The sequence below is a fragment of the Cicer arietinum genome, chromosome 5 (genome assembly GCF_000331145.2).
Source record: "Cicer arietinum cultivar CDC Frontier isolate Library 1 chromosome 5, Cicar.CDCFrontier_v2.0, whole genome shotgun sequence".
Lineage (NCBI taxonomy): Eukaryota > Viridiplantae > Streptophyta > Magnoliopsida > Fabales > Fabaceae > Cicer > Cicer arietinum.
The window spans coordinates 58657476-58680138 of NC_021164.2; the positions used below are offsets into that span (position 1 = coordinate 58657476).

General features: G+C 35.0%; 2 protein-coding genes across 2 annotated transcripts; one reads left to right on the forward strand and one right to left on the reverse strand.

Annotated features, from left to right (window-relative positions):
* The first annotated feature begins 2552 nt into the window (after positions 1-2552).
* LOC101496111 (uncharacterized) lies at positions 2553-3566 on the forward strand. The gene has a single exon (XM_004500370.4). The coding sequence runs from the start codon at positions 2629-2631 to the stop codon at positions 3196-3198; it is 570 nt and encodes a 189-aa protein (XP_004500427.1). The 5' UTR covers positions 2553-2628; the 3' UTR covers positions 3199-3566.
* Positions 3567-7063: 3497 nt separating this feature from the next.
* On the reverse strand, positions 7064-17074 carry ARF12 (auxin response factor 12). Its single transcript, XM_073369175.1, has 15 exons — positions 16424-17074; positions 16117-16238; positions 15864-15962; positions 15698-15754; positions 15444-15599; positions 15283-15367; positions 10861-10951; positions 10609-10773; positions 10405-10527; positions 10256-10331; positions 9523-9670; positions 8092-9116; positions 7949-8013; positions 7691-7828; positions 7064-7542 (listed from the first exon to the last, which is right to left on the reverse strand). Exons 1-15 carry the CDS (start codon positions 16464-16466, stop codon positions 7362-7364), a joined length of 2574 nt encoding a protein of 857 aa, XP_073225276.1. The 5' UTR covers positions 16467-17074; the 3' UTR covers positions 7064-7361.
* Positions 17075-22663: the final 5589 nt, after the last annotated feature.

The following is a 22663-nucleotide window of genomic DNA, read 5'->3' on the forward strand; positions in this document are numbered from 1 at the left end:
TAGGGAAAACAGGTGAAACTACTACAGATTTGTATGATTTTATTGCATTACAGTTAGGTATAGAAATCAAGTAGAAAAGGTTGACAATATGTTTTCTGTTCTCTATCTTTGTTTCGAATTTGATGGGCTTGTCAACTTGATATCGCTTTCCCCCTTAAGAAATAGAAATGCTGGGACCCTCTTCAAGCTCAGATCTCATATGTGTTTACAGTTTAGTAATATTTCACGATCCTTATCTTTAACTAGATACATAAGTGTTTATGTATAAGCTATTTCTATAATTAAATAGTGAATGTGGTTAGTCTGTTTTCATGTAAATAATTGTTAGGTTTTATATAAGTTGTCTCGAATGCTTACCCAAGTGTTTGTATCAAAGATAAGTTCAAATAAATTTGAAAATCTGCTCTTTCAAACACCGTATGTGGCATGCTTGTGTTTTGTGAAGCCGACAATCTTAATTAGATAGTAGTATTTCGAATAAGAAAAGGTGAAGCAAAATCTTAACACATTAATATTTGACATTGTTGTTAGTTAATTTCATTATCACCCAAGTATTTTCTGTATCAAGTTGAAGAAGCAACGCAACATTGTTGCCAAAAGCTCTTGTGATGCTTGTATTTTAATAGCAACCTGGTTTCGAACGTATTCATTTATTCTTACAACTTGTTTGGTTTAGATGATATATCAGAAGCAATATCGAAACAATTTCATTGACGCATCCGAGGCCTATTTCATTTCTAGGAAAAATAGTTTTTCATTTATCAAACTATGAGTGAAAGCCTCTCAATCATGAAACAAATGAACCCGAGTTGCATTCATGCACCTGGGAAAAGACAGACGACACTTGAATCTATATGTAAGATGATGGATTATTGTTATTCTCAATTATGTATTTGAAAATACAAACATGTCGATATTTTGTACCACTCAACCTTATTACTTGCATTGAACAAAGACTTGTAAGAAACAATATTCCTTCTACTAAAACGACTTTTGAAACCTTTTAAAAAGCTAAAACAAACAAGCAAAATGGTTTGTTAAGAACACAATTGAAACATAACTAATGAAAAGTGCAAATTTTAGTGAGAACACCATTCAAACGTGACATTCTACAAAAGAGTTTTTGTTCAACCACAAAAGTTTTCCCTGGCCATCTCAGATATTTGTTCTACAGGAACTTTATTTGCACCTTTAATTACTTTATGACGCAATCCAATATCAGAAGCCAATCTTCTGATGCAGTAGATTCCACAACCAGCCAATATTTGTTCTACAGGATCTGATATGCATAAAGGTAAGCCTGCCTCCAAGAGTAAATATGATCGCCAGTTTTCAGATGTTTCCAATCAATCTTATTGAAAAGCACTCCCATATCTTAACCATAATGTAATAATAATGTGTGAATGCTTTGCAAAGGTGAAGATTGAAATGGAAGAAGTGAGGAAAAAAAATGAACATGAACCATATGTATGAATTATTAAGAACCAAGCTCTTGGATTCCGATCCAAGGAAGGGCAATAGTTTCCTTTGACTCTACACTGTCCACTAATATATTTTTCAGCAAACAATATGCCACTTACCGAGGTAAGTTCTAGTATGCATTCATTTATAAGCCTTTAGCCATTCAAGGTACATCCAATACACTTATTGATACAAAGAATTTGCACTACTATACACTCCTTCCTTTTTTTTTAATTGTAAAATAAACTTCATTTAACAGACTCAACGAGTAATAATAATGAGAACCAGCAGAATGTGCGTTTGTTACAGTATTTTTCATCCACATTTCAAGAGCACCAAACTAAAGCTTAATAATAAGCACCAAACTACTATGGTCCCTTAAATACAAATTTGTTGATATGTAGGGACTCAGTTCAAACTCAATTATTTTCCATCTAAAGTGTATGAGTTTAGTCCTTAACTACTTGATAAAAAAAAAAAAAAAAAAATTAATATCTTCTACTCACGTGCATTTGTCTAAAAGAAAGATCAAGAGTACTAACAAGTAACAACATCAAAGACTCTATTTAATTGATTAAAATTTACATAAGTCCAACAAAAATATGTGGTCTCATAAATTTGGTGAAATTTATGTGTATTTTAACCGATCAAAAAAGTGTTAGAAAATATCTTTTAAAGAACATGTTGTTAGCATTATTCAAAAGAATATTTTTATAATCTTTTTAATCTTATTCAATTAAAAATCATTTATTTAACTTATGTATACTCAAATCAACTATACATAAATTTAGAAATGATTAATCAAAATATAGGTCCGAAAATAGTGGGTAGAAATTAAAGGATATTGAGGTTGGTAGACCATAGACATCTTTGTCAAAATACAATTCCAAAATCCCAACTAAATTAGTGAAAATTTGAATGTAGAATTGTGTGAATTGAACTTTTTCTAAATAATAAAATGGAAAGTGACTTTATTTATTTTTACAAAGGAAATATTTTGATTTGTGCTGTTGACCTTAGACTAGATCTTCGTGAATCCACGTCAGCTTTTGTCTTCTTCCGTTAATTTTCTTATCATTTTCCCTTCCCTTCCTATCTTTCTCTTTTAAAAAAAAAATAAAAATAAACGAACAACTTCATCGAATTTCAATTTCTCTTCTTTCCGCCATGGCTTCTCTCCTCCTCCGCCTTCCAATCGCCGCCGTGATCGTCCTCATCGCGCTATCCGCCTCCTCTGTCACCGCTCGTCCATGCCGGACCTTCATCATCTCCTCCTACTCTTTCCGTAACCCTTCCTCCAACACCTTCGCCACCATCACCGAGATCCGATCCATCTCCCCTCTCTACATCAATGACAAACCCTACGAAATCTTTATTGATCGCCCGATTCAACACAACTTACAATTAGAAACCCAGTCTCAAGGCGCGTCGCACCCACGCGGCCCCTTAGGGTTTTCCACCGACGCTTACGATTTCTCCTCCCTTCGCGATCGCACCAAGGATATCCTCAGCGTCGCCCTCGCCTTGCTATTCGGCGTTGGATGCGGTGCCTTAACCGCCGCCACCATGTACTTGGTCTGGTCCGTCTTCACCGCCCGCCACGAACTCCGCGCGGCCGCTTACGGTGAATTCTCCGACGACGAGATTGAAAGCCCCAAGAAAATGGGATATGTCAAGATTCCGGCGGCTGAGGTGGCTGCTGCTGCTCCCGCACCTCCGGCCAAGGATTCGGTATGAGAAATTTATGAATGGGATTTTTAGTAATTCATAAGTATAACCGTGTGGTTTATGTGTATTGTTAATAATCATAGTCGAATTTTAATGTAAAAGAAACGCCGAAAAGGTGCAAACTCTTGCCCTGTATCATTAATCGTTTCTCTATTACATGTTTACGTTCGAACTTGATGTATTTGCAATATTTTAGGATTATTACCCTGCTGTTGATGATGTTGGTTTTCTGTGTTGATTGTTTCAATGTGGAAGCCGGGAATTAAATGTGATATGTTAAGCTTGATGCAAATGGAACTAATCGTGATGTACGACACAATCGTAGTATTTTGTTATAGCGTGATTGTATCTGAAAGATTGCCTTTTTCATCGTTGTATATTTTAGTATATATTATATGCAGATTCAGGTTCCCATGATTAATTTATTGTACAAATGCAAATGATGGATCTAAAGCAAATTCTATCAATTCTAGTGTAGTTTGCTTTGAGAGTTGGTGTTACTTATCATATATTGGATACTTATCATGGGTAAATCAGCCCGGGCTATTTAAAGTTGAATTTGACCTTTGTGGACAATAAAAATAGGGTTAAAGTAGGGTTTTATTTTATTATGACCCAATTATGAGGTTAGTAAACAGATTTGGGATAATGGGTAGGTTACCTGTCCTGTCATACTCACACTAACCATTTTTAGGTCTAGTGTTGAGTTCAAGTCTAAAAATTTGGCTTGATCAAAATTTAAGGATCGGGTGAGGAGCAAATAAATCATTGGAAAATGTTTTGATTCTAATAGTTGTTTATTATGGTTCTCTGATATGATATTGTAATAGAAAAAGGTGAAGTTATTGTTCCTGGTCAGTTTTTTTCTTTCCCTTGACTCTTCCTCATATTCTTAGTCCTCTTTACTTTCTACCTTTATTGTCTGCTCAAGCAGTTGTGCAATTTTATATAATTAACATTGTCAAAAGAAGCGAAATTCTGACATTATAAGTGAATGCTGATGATGGCCTGTTGAAGTTAAACTTCAAAATCAATTTTCTCTGTGATAGGACACAATCCATTCTAGCCATGTAAATCTTGTATCCATAGTATAGTATTATTCTTCTATCATTCTCTTCAATAATGTAGGAAGTCACTGAAGCCGTAGACTTGATAGAGAGGCATTATTAGAAGCCATGTCTGGGTTTTTATGCCAAGTTTTCAATTAACAGCAGAAATATGAATTTTATTAGTTTAAGAAGTGATGACATGTAAGGAGCTGGTATTATGAACACAACTGTATTGTGAGGTAGTTTTGGAATTAAGGATGTAATAGGATAGATTGCTGATATTGATATCGAAGAACCCAAATCACTCCTCCTTTAGTAATGACTGCAATTAAGCTGTATAACATGGTAAATGGTAAAATATTCCTTTACATATTCATTCTATGGAAGAAGTAGAAACTTAATATTAATATATGTCATATGGATTTTTCTGTATCGTCTCAATGGGGATCCACTATTCTTTGCAAGTATCCTACAAAGAAGTTTTTAATCGAAACCTTCATAGTATCTTCCAAGCAGGGCCAGATTATATCTTAAAAACAATGACACAATAGACATTTGTTCAAAAAGGCTATATGTTCATAGTTATCGGCGCAATAAAGAAGAGAAAAGTGAAAAATATGGTCGGTACTATATATCTGTTGGACCCCATTCCAACTTGCCTGTGTATCCTCAAGGGATATGATAAAGTGTTTTTGAAGTTTGTGATTCTGAGTAAATTTCTGTATAAGAATCTACGGAAAATTTTCAGTATGTAAATTCTTCGAAGTTTTATTATCGTCCTTTGTTGTGAGTGATGTGGAGTACTTTTTTTTTTTTTTTTAATTATTATTACTTCTCATTTCGCATTGTCGTCTATTTGTTCATTAGTCTGTTTGTCTTTGCTCTTTTTTTTCTCAATTGAGAATTTATCAAGAAGCAAATTGGATCTCAAAAGAGAACAACTCAGTTGCCCAAACTAGAAAGATTAAACAATGAACACATAGTGGTCTTAGAAGCACTTATCAGTACTTGTGATTCCACTTGTACAAAAGACTAATAATGCAGAGTCTTTCATATTTTTTAGACGTGGGCTTTAAATTATACCAATATTGTGAAAAGGATAAATACAAAGCATATTCATCTGATGTAATAAGGAAGATAGGTAAATAAGTATTGGGATCAAAATCAAAATTTACTCTTCTAATCAAGGTAAATTCTGTTATAGTGCACAAGTGTGATAGTTTTCCGTCAAAAAACAAGTGGGATAGGTTTTGCACCATGCACAACATAAAAAATAAAAATAAATAAAAATAAAAGAAAATAAAAGAAAATAAAAAAAAGTATATTCATATTTAATGATTCACCCTCAACATCAAATATTCTCCCTCTTCCTCCCAATCACGTTGCCCAATGCTCACCACTCTGATACTCCCTTCACCATCTTCCATCATCCATGAATGAAGAAAGGCAACAATGGACAATGTTTCCCAACCTCTCAATGTGGTTGAAACAAAAGTGGAATAGAGAAGTTCGGTCCAATGAAAGCAACAACGGGAGAAAGTTACATCTAACAAAGAATGAGAGGAGTTCAGTGGTAGTGGTTTTGTGGCCAAAGATGACCCACAATGGCCAGAAAGTGGATGAGTGTGGCAAAAAAGATGGGGTGGTTGTGGTCTAGGAGATAAAAGAAGCTCCTGTGAGATCTATCTATTCTCTTTTGGATATTTTTTACATTACCTATTTAACTAGTTTTTGGTTCCCCTTTTGTTTTTCTTGTTTTGATTAATAATTAGGTATTTTGGTATGTATGATTTGATACAGGGTGGTGATTGGGTTTGTTCCAGGTAGAGTGAAAATCACCACATTTGTTTTTTCTTTATGCATTACTCTACTCATGCGAGTTCCACCGGGACTGCAGCATTTTTGCCTCTGGTTGACTCAACAATGTGGTGGCGGTGGTGATGGAAGATGGTGAAGGGAGTGGTGGACAGCATGATTGGGAAGAGGAAGATATTGTATGGATGGTGTAGCATTAAATGTTAAATGTTATAGGACTTATTGTGTAAAAAATTTATGGTAGAAAACCTATCTCAGTTGTGCATCATAGACTCAGCCTTTAACCAAAACCATGTTCAACTCTAATTTTATTTTTGTACAAGTGAATTATTATATTAACATAAGTTAGTGCCTGTTTGGATCTGTGTTTGAGTGTTGAGTAATGCTAACCGTGATTTGCTTCTCCTATAATGTTGTTTGGTTTAAAAAAGATGAAGCGATTCTTCCAGCCGAAGCTTTAGATGGTAAAGGTAACATTTTTAGATTGAATTTATTATAAAGTATAGACATTAAACTTCCAAAGAGAACTTAGAAAAAAAGATGATCAGAAGAAAGAAAGTTAAATTCAAACGTTAAATTTATTTGAAACTCACTTGTAACTACTTCGTGACTAGGTAGTAACAGTACTGTTCTGACGATAAAACAGAGCCACTGTTTCAGAAAATGTTTGTAAAATGCTCAAATAGATAGTTAACTACTTATCTGCAAGCATAATAATACTAATGAAAATATGCACCAATTAAAAACAAAACAGTGCTACCTCGTGTATTAAATTTATCAATTCTGCATACAGATATATTAAACTTGTCTTTCAATTCATGTTTTAGTTGAAAAAATGACATAAAAAAGCAGTGAATAAATAAAGAACAACTTTTTTAGAGTTTATATTTAGAGACATAGATAGTGGCATTCAAGAGATATCTAAGAAATTTAGTTGCGATTCTAATGACAGCAGAGTCATATTACTCATATAGTAGGTAGAAGTTGGAGTACTTAAAGGAGGTAGGATATAAAGACAACTTAATCTTAAAGTCTTCTCTAGAGTACATAAGTACATGCAATAAGTTAATGAAATGCTAAAATAGTAGCAGCACTAATTCTGGCTTTCACTTTGCCAAGTTCAGATTGACACAAAAGCTTGTCCTAAATTTTTATCATAAATGTATTTTTTCTTCTCAATCCTGACATTAATAATATAGATGACAACAAGTGGAATAGATCAACAGTATATTCGACCGAAAATAATACACGTACAGAAATTGTCTTAACCGTGGAACATGAAGGTTACATTTTGGAATCATCTCGTTCTCAGTATTCAAGTGAGCCAATTGATGGTGGTTGTCCAGAAACAACATGGTGAGAATCCGCACCACTGTCGCTAAGCCTTTGTCCTGAACCTAGCGCATGCGTTTCTACCGCTTGTTCTCCCATCTTCTGAATATCTTCAGGAGAAAGTATTTTGATATACCAAACGTTATTCACGAATGATCTACAAAGAGTCGCACAAAAGATACACCCCAATCAAGAATATATCAACAAACATTAACCAAGTGAAGTGATCAACAACCACATGTTATATAATTTAAAAATCAAGGATAGGAAGTTTTAATCGCGAATTCAGCAAAACTGGTACTTACTCCCACGGATCGTCGCCAAGGAGAAGCACGTCATTCTCCCTGTCGACGAACACAAGCTGCCAGCCTGATCTAAGAGGGTCTTCTAACTTCCCCTCAATTCCAAACATCTGACCCAACTCCTCTCGCAGTTCACGATAGCTGCTGTCTCCAAGGAGAAGAACATCGTTCTCCCTGTCGACAAATACAAGCTGCCAGCCTGATCTAAGAGGATCTTCAAATTTCCCCTCAATTCCAAACATCTGAGCCAACTCCTCCCACAGCTCATGATAGCTGTTGAATCGCGAGATGTCAAGTGAGCGCCCAACCGAACCCAATTTGTAAACCTGAGAAAAGACAAAATTACACTGCTAAATTCAATCGAAGGACAGACAAAAGCTTCGCAGATTACTTAAAAATCATACCTTGACAAATGTTGGGTTCTGGTTTTGTGGATCGATTTGCCCCGCATTGTGCAAAAACGAAGACGAATCTTGCATGCAAGCGTATAGAGAGCCCTGGAATCCAGACTCCCCTAGTTGCATTGTGGATGCATCAGTGTCAGCGGATGAAGTGGTGTAACCCGGGACAGTGGTGGGGAGTAGAAGGCCAGATGAATCGATATTGACACCCGAGAGAGTACGATTTTGGGCATCTGAATCACAATGTGGAGTCACCATTGCAGAATCTTTTCCGGAATATTGTGCATGTGACATTGTGCTGCCAAAGGCATTGACCTGCATATCTGCATACTTTGGTGTCCATGATTGTTGCGGTAACTGTTCAGTCAACAAGGACTGACCGCCTCTAGATAGACTCGATAGATTCAAGAGATTGCCAGTTCCTTCAGAGCAAAGTGAACTAAGCATGTTTTGTCCAGGGGGAACTGAAGCAGTGAACTTCATGTTTGAATCCAGAAAATCTGGTTTTGAATACGACGGTGAAGGCACGTTGGAGGGTTGTCTCTGATGGAGTTGATCATTTTGAATCAGAAGTGTATCTTGATAAGTATGATGCTGCTGCTGTTGAGCTTGGACTTCTTGATTGTTATTTGGTTTCTGAAGAAGGTGCTGAGACAGGTTTTCTGTAAGTAATTGAGCTTGTTGTGGCTGCAGCATATTAGAAGACCCAGAGTGTTGAACTGCTTGTGGCTGCTGAAGTTGCAAAGGCGAGTTATTGTTTCCTGATTGAAGATGATAATGGATAGGCTGTTGCTGAAAATTCATCATCTGTGGCCTCATGATATATCCACTACCCATGTTCTGCAATCCAGCTGCCAACATGGCTTGGTATTGTTGATTCTGATCATTTCCAAGCAAAGATGGATCTAGTCTCTGCTGCATCCAGGGCAACAAACCAGCAGCACCTTGAAAATTTAGGGAATTGAGACCTTGGTCTGCAGGTCCACCTCTCATCCACATTAGACCATTTCCTGCTTCATCTCTTCCATCTGTAATAAGATCCTAGGTAAGTAAAGGATACTCAAGAAGGCCGACAGAATAACCACGGCCATTTGTTTCAAAAGCAAGAAAGACAAGAAACAGTGTGCCCCATAATTGTGGATCAACAGCATTCCCCATGTTTTGGACATGAATGGAGGTAATATGAAAGCTACAAAATCATTTGCTTGGTTTGAAAAAAATAATTTTCTGATTTCATTTCCTATTTTCACTAATAAAATTAATCCTTCTTTTTTGTAAAAAATCTTCATATATTTTAAATAAAATATTATGCAGTATCTCACTAACTTCAAACTGTCAATTGCTTTCAATTACACAATCATAACTCAAAATACGAGTAATAGAAAAATAAGTAAACTAAGTTACACACAGATAGAAGGACGTAGAAAAATGTACCAAGCAAAGATGAGGTGCCAGGATGCCATGGACGCTTCAATCTGACGGGAAACAATGAAGGATACATTGGGAACGTTGTTAAAGGCTCAATTTCCCATAATGACACCCGTGGCTGTCTCTCTCCTGCTGTTGATTCATCCCAACCAACCTATTCACAACGGATAAAAAGATTGAGTAAGCGCAATTCTTTAAAACATCTAATGAAATTGAACTGTGGGAGTATTGAATTGTTGCTGTTCTAGTTCAATTTTTAGTACAATCACAGAGGACTTATTCTGGTGTGAGTATTGAAATGTTGCTGTTTTACGCCTTAATTAAACCCTTCTAGTGTGCCATACATAAGCCCTAGATTGATAGTGTAAAGTGTTTTTTTATTCTGGTGGGGTGTAGGTTAGGGGAAACCACTCTTCTATACAGTTTGAATATTCAAAATAAGATAAGCTCTACAGGATCAGATGTAATTTCAACAATAAGCTTAAGAAGAAGGCCAACTAGAACTACAAAAAAAATTGCAATATTAAAATCACACAGCAAAAAATCTTATGGTTTGAAAGAGAAAAATAAATATCAAACAATACAGAATTAGATTAATACAGAACACAGCATTTATCAGGCATGGCAAAAAATCTCGGAAGACCACACCCCTCCTGAGGCACAGTGAACAGAACAATGGGTATCATAATATATACTGCTGTCTATCTTTTGAACAACATGCATTGTGATTTTTACTTACCTTGACAGAGCGCCAATGAGAGTTCGGCCACCGAACAGCATCCAGATCACTTATGCCGGTTATTGTACCCATGTACCTACAAACAAAAGTGAGACACAGTTATGTAAATGCAAAATAGTATGGTGCTGAACTACCAGATGATACTGTACCTGCGGACACTTGACTCTTCAGTCTCGAAAAGCATCCTGAAGCGCATACCAACAGAAATTCGTGTATGATACACGGCTTTGATGTATTTTGAAAGTGGTATGACAAACTCAGACGGACTAGCCCTGCTCATGATGGAACTGTCAAAAGAAGCATTATAATTTTCTTATAAAGAAGTCGTATATGGAAATTCAAACATTGACAACCTTGGATTATAGAAGACAGTAAAACAGCTATTAGTTGCTGCAGCATGGGCAGCGGCTGCAAGAAGTCCAATGTGCATACTGTCACTGGAAAGAACTGATGATGGCATTACGGTTTGCGGTCGATTGGCTCGACGTATTCCCAAAAGAAGCTGATTCTTCTCATTCCTTAAAGTGAAAATACATGGGATGAAATTAATGTCCAGCTTTCAAGGGTAAGAAAAAGAAGCCAAAAGACAAAAAGGAAACAAGCACCATATGAAAAGGACAGAATCTCCAGCAACGAGTCTCTTGGCACTAACAAATATACTCCAGCCTGTTGTAAGAAGGTGCCGTTTTGGCTGTCCTGAAATGACACACAAGCAACAAATGCATTAGTAAGGTTTGAAAATACAATGGAAATAAAAATTTGTTCTCCTGTACTAGCATAATTAATAATGACCCCGGTACTTTTATCTAATTTAAAAATAGTGCACTTAAAAGTTTGTGCTTCTGTTGTAGCAGAAAGAATGGCTCTGAAACCAAATAGTTGTAGCTCAATCGGTCGTGGGAATGAATGGTCGGTGGTACTTATCCCCTAGGTACCGGGTTCGATTCCACGGAAGGAAAAAACTCGCTATTTCCACAAGGTGGAGGGGGGGGGGGGGGGCGAGCAGGTCGTGATTAACAGTGCCGATAATGGTAAGGGTCGGGCTATTACAAAAACATTAATAAGCAAACTTGTGACTTGTGAGGTTAACTCAAAACAACAGGTAAATGAAATGAACCAATTGAAAGTACCAAGTTATTACATTTACTGACTCATATTGTTCTCTTACACGGCAAACCTATTATCAAGTAATGGAAGAGGACAGATACACAAGCTTCCCTAACACAAGGTAGTATCGACGGCCAGTGCAAGACTAAAGATCAACATTTTGGAACTCCACTTTCAGAAGATAATGCTTCTGGTTGGAAGGAAACTAAGCTGGCTGCCATGTTTTTAAGCAGTTAAAAACACAGAAAATGGAAGCATTTGCTATTGGTTAAAATTTGTGCATGCCAAATTGATCATTGTGTAATGCTGTGTTTGAGGCTCAGTGAGTTGCAGGACATTTTGTAAAAGTTATGACAAGTTTCATGTAGTAAAGTTTACTCTACTGGCATCTCGTTGGAACATTGTTGCAATTTAGTTAGTTATAGGCCAATTCCAAAAGTAAAAGGACAGAATCTCAATTCCTTGTGAAGGATTCATACTGAGACAGATTTCTGACTCCAGAAGACGAAGACAGATTGGACGCAATCCCTCATTTATCAGGGAAGATAAAATTTCCTAAAAACATAATTTAATTTTCTGTTGACCAGCATTCATAATCAAACAATTCCAAAGTTATTTAGTTCTTGTCAATTAAAGATCACATATCCATAAAAGACTAATGTCAAACGTTGATGTTAGTTTTCTGATAGAACTAGTCTGATTGGGTATATACTTGGCAAAATGGACTGTTTATTAATGGAATAACAATGTTTATACTCTGCAAAGTAACTGCGGCAAAAGTTGGTTACAATTATGTACTGTAATAAACAGTCTGAAACATAAAAGTAACTGCTGGAAATTAAACCAACTCTAGGATTTAGAGAGCTTAGTCTCTCCCAAACCAACCAACAAAATACAAATTACCTAATGCCTTCCCTTTACCTTGTCAGCCTATATTTATTATTCTAATTTCCTATAGCAGTTACTGTACACACAATATTTAATAATAATAAACTAAATGGCCTACTAATACTACATAACTTCTGCTCCAACATTAATTTAATTTCTATACTTATATCTAACAAAAGTAGGAAGCATATTACTAACATTTTCTAACCAAAATTGCTAAGTCTCTTTCAGCCAACCATCAGGATCACAATCCAAGCAACAAATGCATTAGTAAGGTTGGGAAATACAATGGAAATAAAAATTTGTTCTCCTGTACTAGCATAATTAATAATGACCCCGGTACTTTTATCTAATTTAAAAATAGTGCACTTAAAAGTTTGTGCTTCTGTTGTAGCAGAAAGAATGGCTCTGAAACCAAATAGTTGTAGCTCAATCGGTCGTGGGAATGAATGGTCGGTGGTACTTATCCCCTAGGTACCGGGTTCGATTCCACGGGGGGGGGCGAGAAGGTCGTGATTAACAGTGCCGATAATGGTAAGGGTCGGGCTATTACAAAAACATTAATAAGCAAACTTGTGACTTGTGAGGTTAACTCAAAACAACAGGTAAATGAAATGAACCAATTGAAAGTACCAAGTTATTACATTTACTGACTCATATTTTTCTCTTACACGGCAAACCTATTATCAAGTAATGGAAGAGGACAGATACACAAGCTTCCCTAACACAAGGTAGTATCGACGGCCAGTGCAAGACTAAAGATCAACATTTTGGAACTCCACTTTCAGAAGATAATGCTTCTGGTTGGAAGGAAACTAAGCTGGCTGCCATGTTTTTAAGCAGTTAAAAACACAGAAAATGGAAGCATTTGCTATTGGTTAAAATTTGTGCATGCCAAATTGATCATTGTGTAATGCTGTGTTTGAGGCTCAGTGAGTTGCAGGACATTTTGTAAAAGTTATGACAAGTTTCATGTAGTAAAGTTTACTCTACTGGCATCTCGTTGGAACATTGTTGCAATTTAGTTAGTTATAGGCCAATTCCAAAAGTAAAAGGACAGAATCTCAATTCCTTGTGAAGGATTCATACTGAGACAGATTTCTGACTCCAGAAGACGAAGACAGATTGGACGCAATCCCTCATTTATCAGGGAAGATAAAATTTCCTAAAAACATAATTTAATTTTCTGTTGACCAGCATTCATAATCAAACAATTCCAAAGTTATTTAGTTCTTGTCAATTAAAGATCACATATCCATAAAAGACTAATGTCAAACGTTGATGTTAGTTTTCTGATAGAACTAGTCTGATTGGGTATATACTTGGCAAAATGGACTGTTTATTAATGGAATAACAATGTTTATACTCTGCAAAGTAACTGCGGCAAAAGTTGGTTACAATTATGTACTGTAATAAACAGTCTGAAACATAAAAGTAACTGCTGGAAATTAAACCAACTCTAGGATTTAGAGAGCTTAGTCTCTCCCAAACCAACCAACAAAATACAAATTACCTAATGCCTTCCCTTTACCTTGTCAGCCTATATTTATTATTCTAATTTCCTATAGCAGTTACTGTACACACAATATTTAATAATAATAAACTAAATGGCCTACTAATACTACATAACTTCTGCTCCAACATTAATTTAATTTCTATACTTATATCTAACAAAAGTAGGAAGCATATTACTAACATTTTCTAACCAAAATTGCTAAGTCTCTTTCAGCCAACCATCAGGATCACAATCCATGGTCAGATCAATCAAGTTTGGGTATTATTCATTTTAAGCTCCTCATACAACAGTGGATTGCCACTATTAGAGATGACCCAGAGTTTTAAGGTTAGCTGATTTTATTCTGGCTAGTTCATATCAGGATTTAAGATCTAATCTTGAAGCTGACAAAATTTCCATACACATGGATGACACTCATCAAAGCAACAAAAGAAAGATGCTAGCAAGCAGTTACCAATATATATCTGGTGTATGTACAAATAGGATATTCCCAAATCTTGGTCATTTATGATAGATCACATTGGTCTGCTTTTTAATTTATACCAATCAAAGCCTTCTCTCACCATGTCGCCGGCTACATGAGTTGATCAATTCCAATAGTATCCTATCATGTATCACAACTAGTGATAGACCATTTAAATTATAATATCTCAATACTTTGTCCTATTGTTTTCCTTACCCACTCTTTAACTATATGAATTTCATCCATCTAGTACTAGTATGTCCTATTTTCTTGTGCGTATACAGGTCTCCAGCATACATACCTAAACCAACAAAGACGAGACTCTACCATTATTTTTACAAAAGGGGCTAACCTGACTTTCTCTTCAATGATACTAACCCTAATTCTTTCTTATCCTCTGAACCACTTATTCATCATAATGTTCTCATCCATTCTTGCAACATAAAGCTTGCCTTCCGGCTAGCTCTTCACCACATTAAATTCAGTTTTCACAACATCGCCGTTCATATGGCTATCCTATGATTAACAATTTGAGTAATAATACTTTTATATACATTCTTTCATTTCATTCTCCTTGCTTATCCTATGATTGACATCTTTTTCATTTCCGGCATTATGCATAATTTCCCCGAGGCACATCGCAATACTTTTAATAGGTATCCTATTGTTTGAAAATTATAGATGGGTCGCAGTCAAGATTCAGAAATGAGATTTATTTTTTTAAAGCTATAGGAACTTATTTTAGTTTTTAATCTATAAGAATTTAGTAAATAAACACCCCAAAAAAAAAAAACAGAGACTTGAAAATTAATTTAATCTTTAAGATAAACCAGACAGTTCTGACTACTCAGTGCCTTAGTTTCACAAAATTCTCCTCTAAACTGGAGATTCTAAACTAAATTTGTAGTATAACATAAGTATGCACAAGCGAGTACTCTGAGAATTTCACAGGCGCCAAGTTCCCGAAGAAAAACATACTACCAAAATATAGTTTCATACATTTAAAACCCCAATGCAAATAATAAGATTATAAGAATGGAATTAGAGTCGTACCCCGAAAAATATGTCGAAACTTCCATTCAACGTCATGGAGATCCCTAGCAATCAGTTCTTGTGCTGGTGGTTGCTGCGAGAAATCCTGTATAGCCCAAATTTATGAGAAATGCCTCGACAACCAACCAGAATCAAACACAACAGCAAAACATGAACATTACCAGTGGAGGGAACACTTTCTCAGCCGCACGACGAGGAACAGAGAATCCTCCGTGTGTGCTAGTGTCACTGGCTGTTAAAGTCTTGCAAAAATAGTTTGACGGCTGCTTACTTGGAATGCCTAATTCCATAGGAAGAAACGTATCCTTCTGCTCGTCCTACATCCACATTTAAAATGCATATTTCAGTTCCCTAAATAGAAAGAGATGTTCATAAATAACACATAATGCAAACGGGTCAAAGAGCATCAGGATACCGGAGTCAACGGCTGTAGTGTCATTTGGGCATATACTTCATCTGTTTCAACATCTGCCTGAAAATAAACACATGCTCAAGTTCATGAGTCTATTACACTGTAGACAAACAACCATAACTCAACTATCATCACAAAATCAATGATACAAATAGTCAAATACACTCACATGCATTGTCACATTGTGAAGTTGGCAAACCAACTGAGGTGGCAAGCTAGGATAATTTGGTATATGCCCATCAATTTCTCTGTTAGTTGTGGCAGATACCTGAAATCAATATAAACAAATTCAGCTCAATGTCCATTAATAGAAACTATTGAATTGGTTCCATATCAAATTTAGCAACAAAGGTTTCATATCCTCCATAGTGTGCAAAATTGAAACAATTCAAAGTAGAGTAGGGGAATAATAAAGCATAAACCTGTTCACTATGACCCTGAGGGAAGTAAACCACACGAGTTCCTGCAGTTGGTAGGGACACTAAGGGCCCAGCACATGCATGCCATAGCTCAGAATTCAGACACTTCTTCTCCCCTCCTCCTCCTACCATCATCAAAAAGAGAAAAGGAAAAAAACATAGAAGGATGTTATTGTTCAAGCAACACAAAAGGTGTACTATGATAGAGACACACAATATTTTATATACATGTTATGACTAAAAGCCAAAACTAATACTAAGAATTGTTGCTCCATAAAATAAAGCAAAAAGAGAGAAGTGAAATGGATACCTTCATGTCCCTGTTGACCCAACCCTGATGTTGAAAGCTTCATATCATCAAAGCTTTACCCTTTTCCTTTATTTCTCTTTCATTCAAAGACAACAGTAGTATAAATTTAGCAATAACAAAAAAACACATGAAATGAAAATGAAACCCTAGCTTAAAGCCATAAACTTCAATTTGCTTCAAGCCATTGCAATTTCCATTCCATAATCATTTTTCCTCTACCTAACCAATGCACTCCATACTCAACAAAACCAACAACACCAACTTCAAAAACAAAAATCAAACAAAACCTCCACAACTTCCCCAAACAAATTCAGCAAAAAAAAAAAAGAAAAAGAAAAAAAAAACAACCCCCGAAAGTAGAAGAAGAGAAGCAAGTAAAAAGTTTTGTTTTTTAGTTCAGTTTTGCAAAATTGAAGCAAAACCCCGATGACCCAAAAACATGACCCAATTGGAATTAACCTGCACGAGTGACACGTTGTTCGAGATCGCCATGAAGGCAGAGAGAAAGAAATGAAATGAAATGAAAAACCAAAGGGCCTCTTTTGTGGCCTATCACTTTCGATTAAGACCGAGTGAGGATTTTTTGCTGAGAAAAAACAAGTGTTTACAGTCACAGTGAGTGATGACAGAGGAGAGAGAAAGAAAGAGAGAGAATTAAAAGAAGGGGTCATTTCTTTTTTTGCATATATAAGGGGGCCCCGACCAAGCTGGACATGGGCACAGTAGAGAGAGAAAGCGTAGGAGAGAGAAAACTCATGTTTGAGAGTTATGGGACGGTAAATATATCTTAACCGTTGGATTGTCCGTACATATTAATCTTAACCGTTGATTTTGAGTGATGTGACAGCAGGCATGTGCCACCATCCTTCACCGGTCACTATCTCAAGTACGGAGTATTAAGGTGTGAGAAAATTATTACCCTAAAATAAAATAATATACTCACTAATAATAATCGTAATATATGATAAAATATCTTTTAATCAAAGATGGAAATAGAGAGGGTAGGCGCGTGCTTTTGATAAACAAGTGGGGTATGATGAAGGATAGTAATAAGTAAGAAGAAAAAGGTAAAAAGAAATATATTTGATATGAATGATTGATTGGTGGTTAGGCTCTCATGTATATAGCTCCATTCCTATTTGCATCCTTCTAAGCATGGAGAGCACATAAATTCATTCTTTAATCTCCTTTTCCATTCTCTCTCAACATTTTAGTTTTACATTTTAAGCCCAACTAAGCTGGAAAATAGGTTAGGGTTTTCTGAGGTTTAAGTATTATTTGTCCAAAAAAATTTAATATCTAAATTTAGTCTATGTTTGTTCTAGATTTTTTTTTATCTTTATTAAATATTTACAGGACATCTGAATTTGTTTAAAAATTTATTTTATATTAATATTTTTAAATAGACAATTAAACGTATTTTTTAATAAATTAATATATCAGTTAAATATTTTTTGAACTTTATCACATAGTCTTTTAAATAATTTTATTTTATGTAACATGATATGATATGTGAATTCTATTCTAATATAATATATTTAAATATGTAAAAATTAATATAGAATAATATGATTAAATTATTAAATGGTTAATAAAATTATAATTCAACGTAAAGTATATATATATAATAATAATAATAATAATAATAATAATAATAATAATAAACTAATAATAACAATAATAAAAGTAATAAAATATATTATTTATATTTACTTAAGTAAATTTAAAAGACTTTGTTATAATATATGTGATATTTTTAGTTGAATAAACTTTTAAGAAACTCTTGACGTTTTTTCTTTAAAAAAAATGTTTAGTTTGGTTTAGGTCCGTATTTGAGGTAGAAGTATCAAATATTCCCTAAGGTAAAATGTGTTCAATTATAAGTTCTCAAGAAGGAAGTTTGAATTTATTGGCATGAAAGAGGGTGAAACAAGTGATGACTACTATTCAATAACTGTTGCAATTATTAACAAGATGGAGATGCATGACAAAAAGGTTGAACAAGTGATAACCGTAGAAAACATTCTTCGATCTATAACAACAGTTTGATTATGTTGTTTGCACTATTGAAACATCAAAGAATGTGTGTACTTTAATTGTTGATGAATTTCAAAGTAGATTGATGATACAGGAACACAACATGAAATGGCACAAAGACAAAATATGAGAAGGTCGTCGAAGTTTCGAACATAGGAAATAATTGAAGACAAAGTCGAGGTGAAATCAGAGAAAGACATGGAAAACGAAAATAACAATTCGATAAAGAATTGATTTAATGTTATAAGTCCCACAAATTAGGGTATTTTCAATGTGAATGTCGTAGTGGAGATGAGAAGGGCAACTATACATAATTGGATGAAGAATAAATGTTTCTTATTGCACATAAAAGTTATACAACATTTTTTGAAGAGTAAAACTTTATTTCTTTATTTAGGTTGTACCAATCATATATGTGGAACTAAATACTAATTTTTTTGACTTGAATGAATAATTCAAAGTATCAGTAAAGTTATGAGAGACAATTCCAAAAGGATGGTTAAAAGAAGATGAAATGTTACACTACAAGAATGTGAAATTACATAGGCGATGATCGATGTGTATTTGATGGAAGTCACTTCAAATTGTTAATTTTTGAATTTCGAAAAAACTTTGAAAAAACAATTTATGTCACCGACAATATTACTGGGTTGAGTCGCAGACTAGGTCGCTCTCTTTAAGACGTTTCGAGACACTACCCAAATTGTACAAGGCAGATTGTCAACCACAAAGCCCATAAGATAAAATAGTTCAGATCATTGTATTGGAGTCCTACTGCACCGTAGAAAATTGTTCTAGAATTACACCCTCCATATGACAGTCGAATGACTACCACTCGTAATATGGCACTAAGACCACTCAAAAGAAAAAGAAGAAGTGAGTAAGAAAATGTGAGAATAGAGAAAAGCCTCATATACGAAGAGTTTTTGGTGTGCTTTTCCAACTGAGGAGAACCCTCTATTTATAGAGGAAATTCGTAACTGGATGTGTGCTCTAATATTTAGGTTTTGACCACATAAACGCGCGCCACAAATTATTTGACCACGAATTGTGTGGTGGTCAATTTTGTATGCTTTATTTCTCCTTTAAAAAATTGGGGTACCTCTTGGGGCACACCCCAAGTACCATACATCCACTTTATATATCCTACTAGTGTGTGATATCCCTCCTATGTGGGACTTCCTTATTTTTCAATTCACAACAACACTAGCTCTTATTAATGTCATCATTATTTCCAACAAAATTCCATTAAAATCATCATCATTTCCAACAATCCCTCACTTGAATTTAAAAAGAAAGTTTTTGAAATAGCGTCAAACGCTTCTATAAGATTATGCATAAAAAAAGGTGTCTCTTGACTTAAACATTTGCATAACAAGTAAGATTCAGATTCAACAAGAGTGACTCGTAGTCTTGAACTTTATCTCTGACATCAAACTCACATACAACCTTTTCATTTGGGTATATTCTCAAAAGCCCGTGCATTTATGGTCATACATGTGTATCCCAGTATAGTGAACGCTCTAGGAATTCTACCTTGAAATTCCATAGGAAGCGGTCCCACTTCAACATTCATATAGGTGAGTCTATCAAGAGTACTCTTGTAGATAGTTACTCCACTCCACATAGAGTATAGATCTCATTAAGAGTTTCTATTATCTCATTCTTTTATCGCTTCAGGAATCATGCTTCTTTCATATATAATATAGCATGCTCATCTCTTATCATTATGACTTGCTATTACCCATTGAATCTAATTCATGGGATCTCTGGTCTTTTAGGTTGGGTTACCATCATAAGTAACTCATTGATCTATATGCAATTGTCCCGTCATTTTCGATGTATTCATGACTTTCTCTCTAATTAATCCTTTCGTCAAAGGATCTGCTAAATTTTCATCGGTGCGTACATGATCCACTATAAAAGCTCATTTAGAAAGTAATTCTTTAACGGTGTTATGCTTACGACGTATTTGTCGTCTCTTATCGTTGTAATAACGATTCTCAATTTTTGCAATAGTCGTGGTACTATCGCAGTGGATCAACACAGATGGCAAAGGTTTTTCCCACAAAGGGATCTCTGTTAGCAAGCATCTCAACCAATTTGCTTATTCACTAGCAGTAGCTAGTGCTATCATTTCAGACTCCATAGTGGACTAAGCCAGTATCGTATGTTTCTTCGATTTCCATGATACAGCACCACTAGCTATACTGAAAATATAGTCACTGATTGCTTTGGAGTCATTTGATAAGGTGTTCCAATCAGCATCATTGTATCCTCAAAAGACGGCATGAAAACTTTCATAATATAATCTGAGACTCATGATCCTTTTAAGGTATCTCGTGACTCTTTCGATAACGTGACAATGCTCTATAGTAGGTCTACTAGTAAACCTGCACAACAATCCCACGATGTAGGCGATGTTGAGTCTAATACAATCAGTGGCATACCTAAGGCTGCCAATGATGCTCGCATACTCAGTTTGTCTAACACCTTGACCAATGTTCTTGAAAAGTTTCACACTTGGATCATATGGTGTGCAAACAGATTTACAATCAAAGTAATTATATTTATTTAGGATCTTTTCAACATAGTGAGATTGATCTAAATAAATTCCCTTTTCTGATATAGTAATTTTAATTCTAAGGATTACATTGCTTCTCTGAGGTCTTTCATATAAAAGCTCAACAAAGATTTCACATTATTTAGAGTATGAATGTTTGAACCAAATATGAGTAAGTCGTATATATAGAGACATATGATAGTGCAAATGCCATTTTCAGATTTGTAATAAATACATTTGTCACTTTCATTCACTTTAAACTCATTCGATATAATCAAGTTATCAAATTTTTCATGTCATTGCTTATGAGCTTGTTTAAGACCATATAGAGACTTATCCAACTTACAGACCTTGTCATCTTGTCCATGAATTACAAAACCTTTAGGTTTTTCTATATAAATTTCTTATTCTATGTAACCATTTACAAAAGTTGTTTTAACATCCATTTGGTGTATCACCAGGTTATGATTAGCCGCAAGTGATATTAGTACCCTAATGGATGTTATTCCAGTGACTAGTGAAAAAGTGTCCAATAAATCTATATTTTCTCTTTGTCTAAAATATTTTGGCTACAAGGCGTACCTTGTATTTATCAACAGTTCCATCGGCCTTTAGTTGCTTTTTCAAGATTCATTTACAACCTATTAGTTTTCAATCAGGAGGCAAGTCTACTAAATTTCATGTCTTGTTGGACTCTAGAGAATCCATTTCATCATTTATAGCTTATTTTCATAAATCTGCATCCAATGATGGCTAAGCTTCTTTTAGATTTGCAGGATCCTCTTCTAAGATATAAGCCATATATTCTATATTCATATGCTCTACTAGCGAGTTTAATTCGCTTGGGATCGGGGATTTTGACATAAGCCAGACAGCCCTATGTTTGAAGATAAGACAAGTTAGGTTGTCTTTTCTTCATTATCTCATATGGAGATGTTTTGTTTTTAGATTTAGGTGCTCTATTCAACACATAGGAAACATTCAAAATAATTTTCCCCCACCAGTGAGATGTAACATTAGAGTTAATCATAATAGCAACAACTAGTTCAATAAGAGTTCTATTATTTCTTTCAGCTTTACCATTCATTTTAGGTGAATATGGTGCAGTATTTCATGTATAATTTCTTGGGTTTCATAAAACTCATTAAATAAACTGGAATCATACTTTGTTCCTCAATCACTACGAAATCTTTTTGTCTTTTTACTAAATTGATTTTCGCTTTCAGTTACAAAGATCTTAAATATGTTAAGTGCTTCACTTTTATTTTTCATTAGATATACAAAAGTATAATCAGAGCAATCGTCAATAAAAGTGATGAAATAACGTTTTCCATTTATGGGTAACGTCTCATCTAATTCACATATATCATAGTGTATTAAGTCTAAAGTTTCATATTCTCTAACTACTGTTTTATGTGAACTCTTAGTTATTTTAACTTGACTGCAAAAATCACATTTATGGAGTGTGCATAACATCCTTCAGAATTAAGGTGAGGCGCCAGTGTCTATCCGCCATCCAATATCATAACAATGAATGTTATCGGACTTTCTAGAGAGAATTCTTTTGTTTTATGACTACGGCGGCACGCATGCGTGTGGTGGCCAATTTTGCATGTGTTTTTCCTCCTTTACAAAATTGG

Coding starts and splice junctions, on each gene's coding strand:
- ARF12 (XM_073369175.1), bottom strand. CDS start 16,466: ATGAAGCTTTCAACATCAGGGTTGGGTCAACAGGGACATGAAG. Junction 15,963..16,116: donor CTCAGGGTCATAGTGAACAG/GTTTATGCTTTA, acceptor TATTGATTTCAG/GTATCTGCCACAACTAACAG. Junction 7,829..7,948: donor TTCAACAGCTATCATGAGCT/GTGGGAGGAGTT, acceptor TGGAGACAGCAG/CTATCGTGAACTGCGAGAGG.
- LOC101496111 (XM_004500370.4), top strand. CDS start 2,629: ATGGCTTCTCTCCTCCTCCGCCTTCCAATCGCCGCCGTGATCGTCCTC.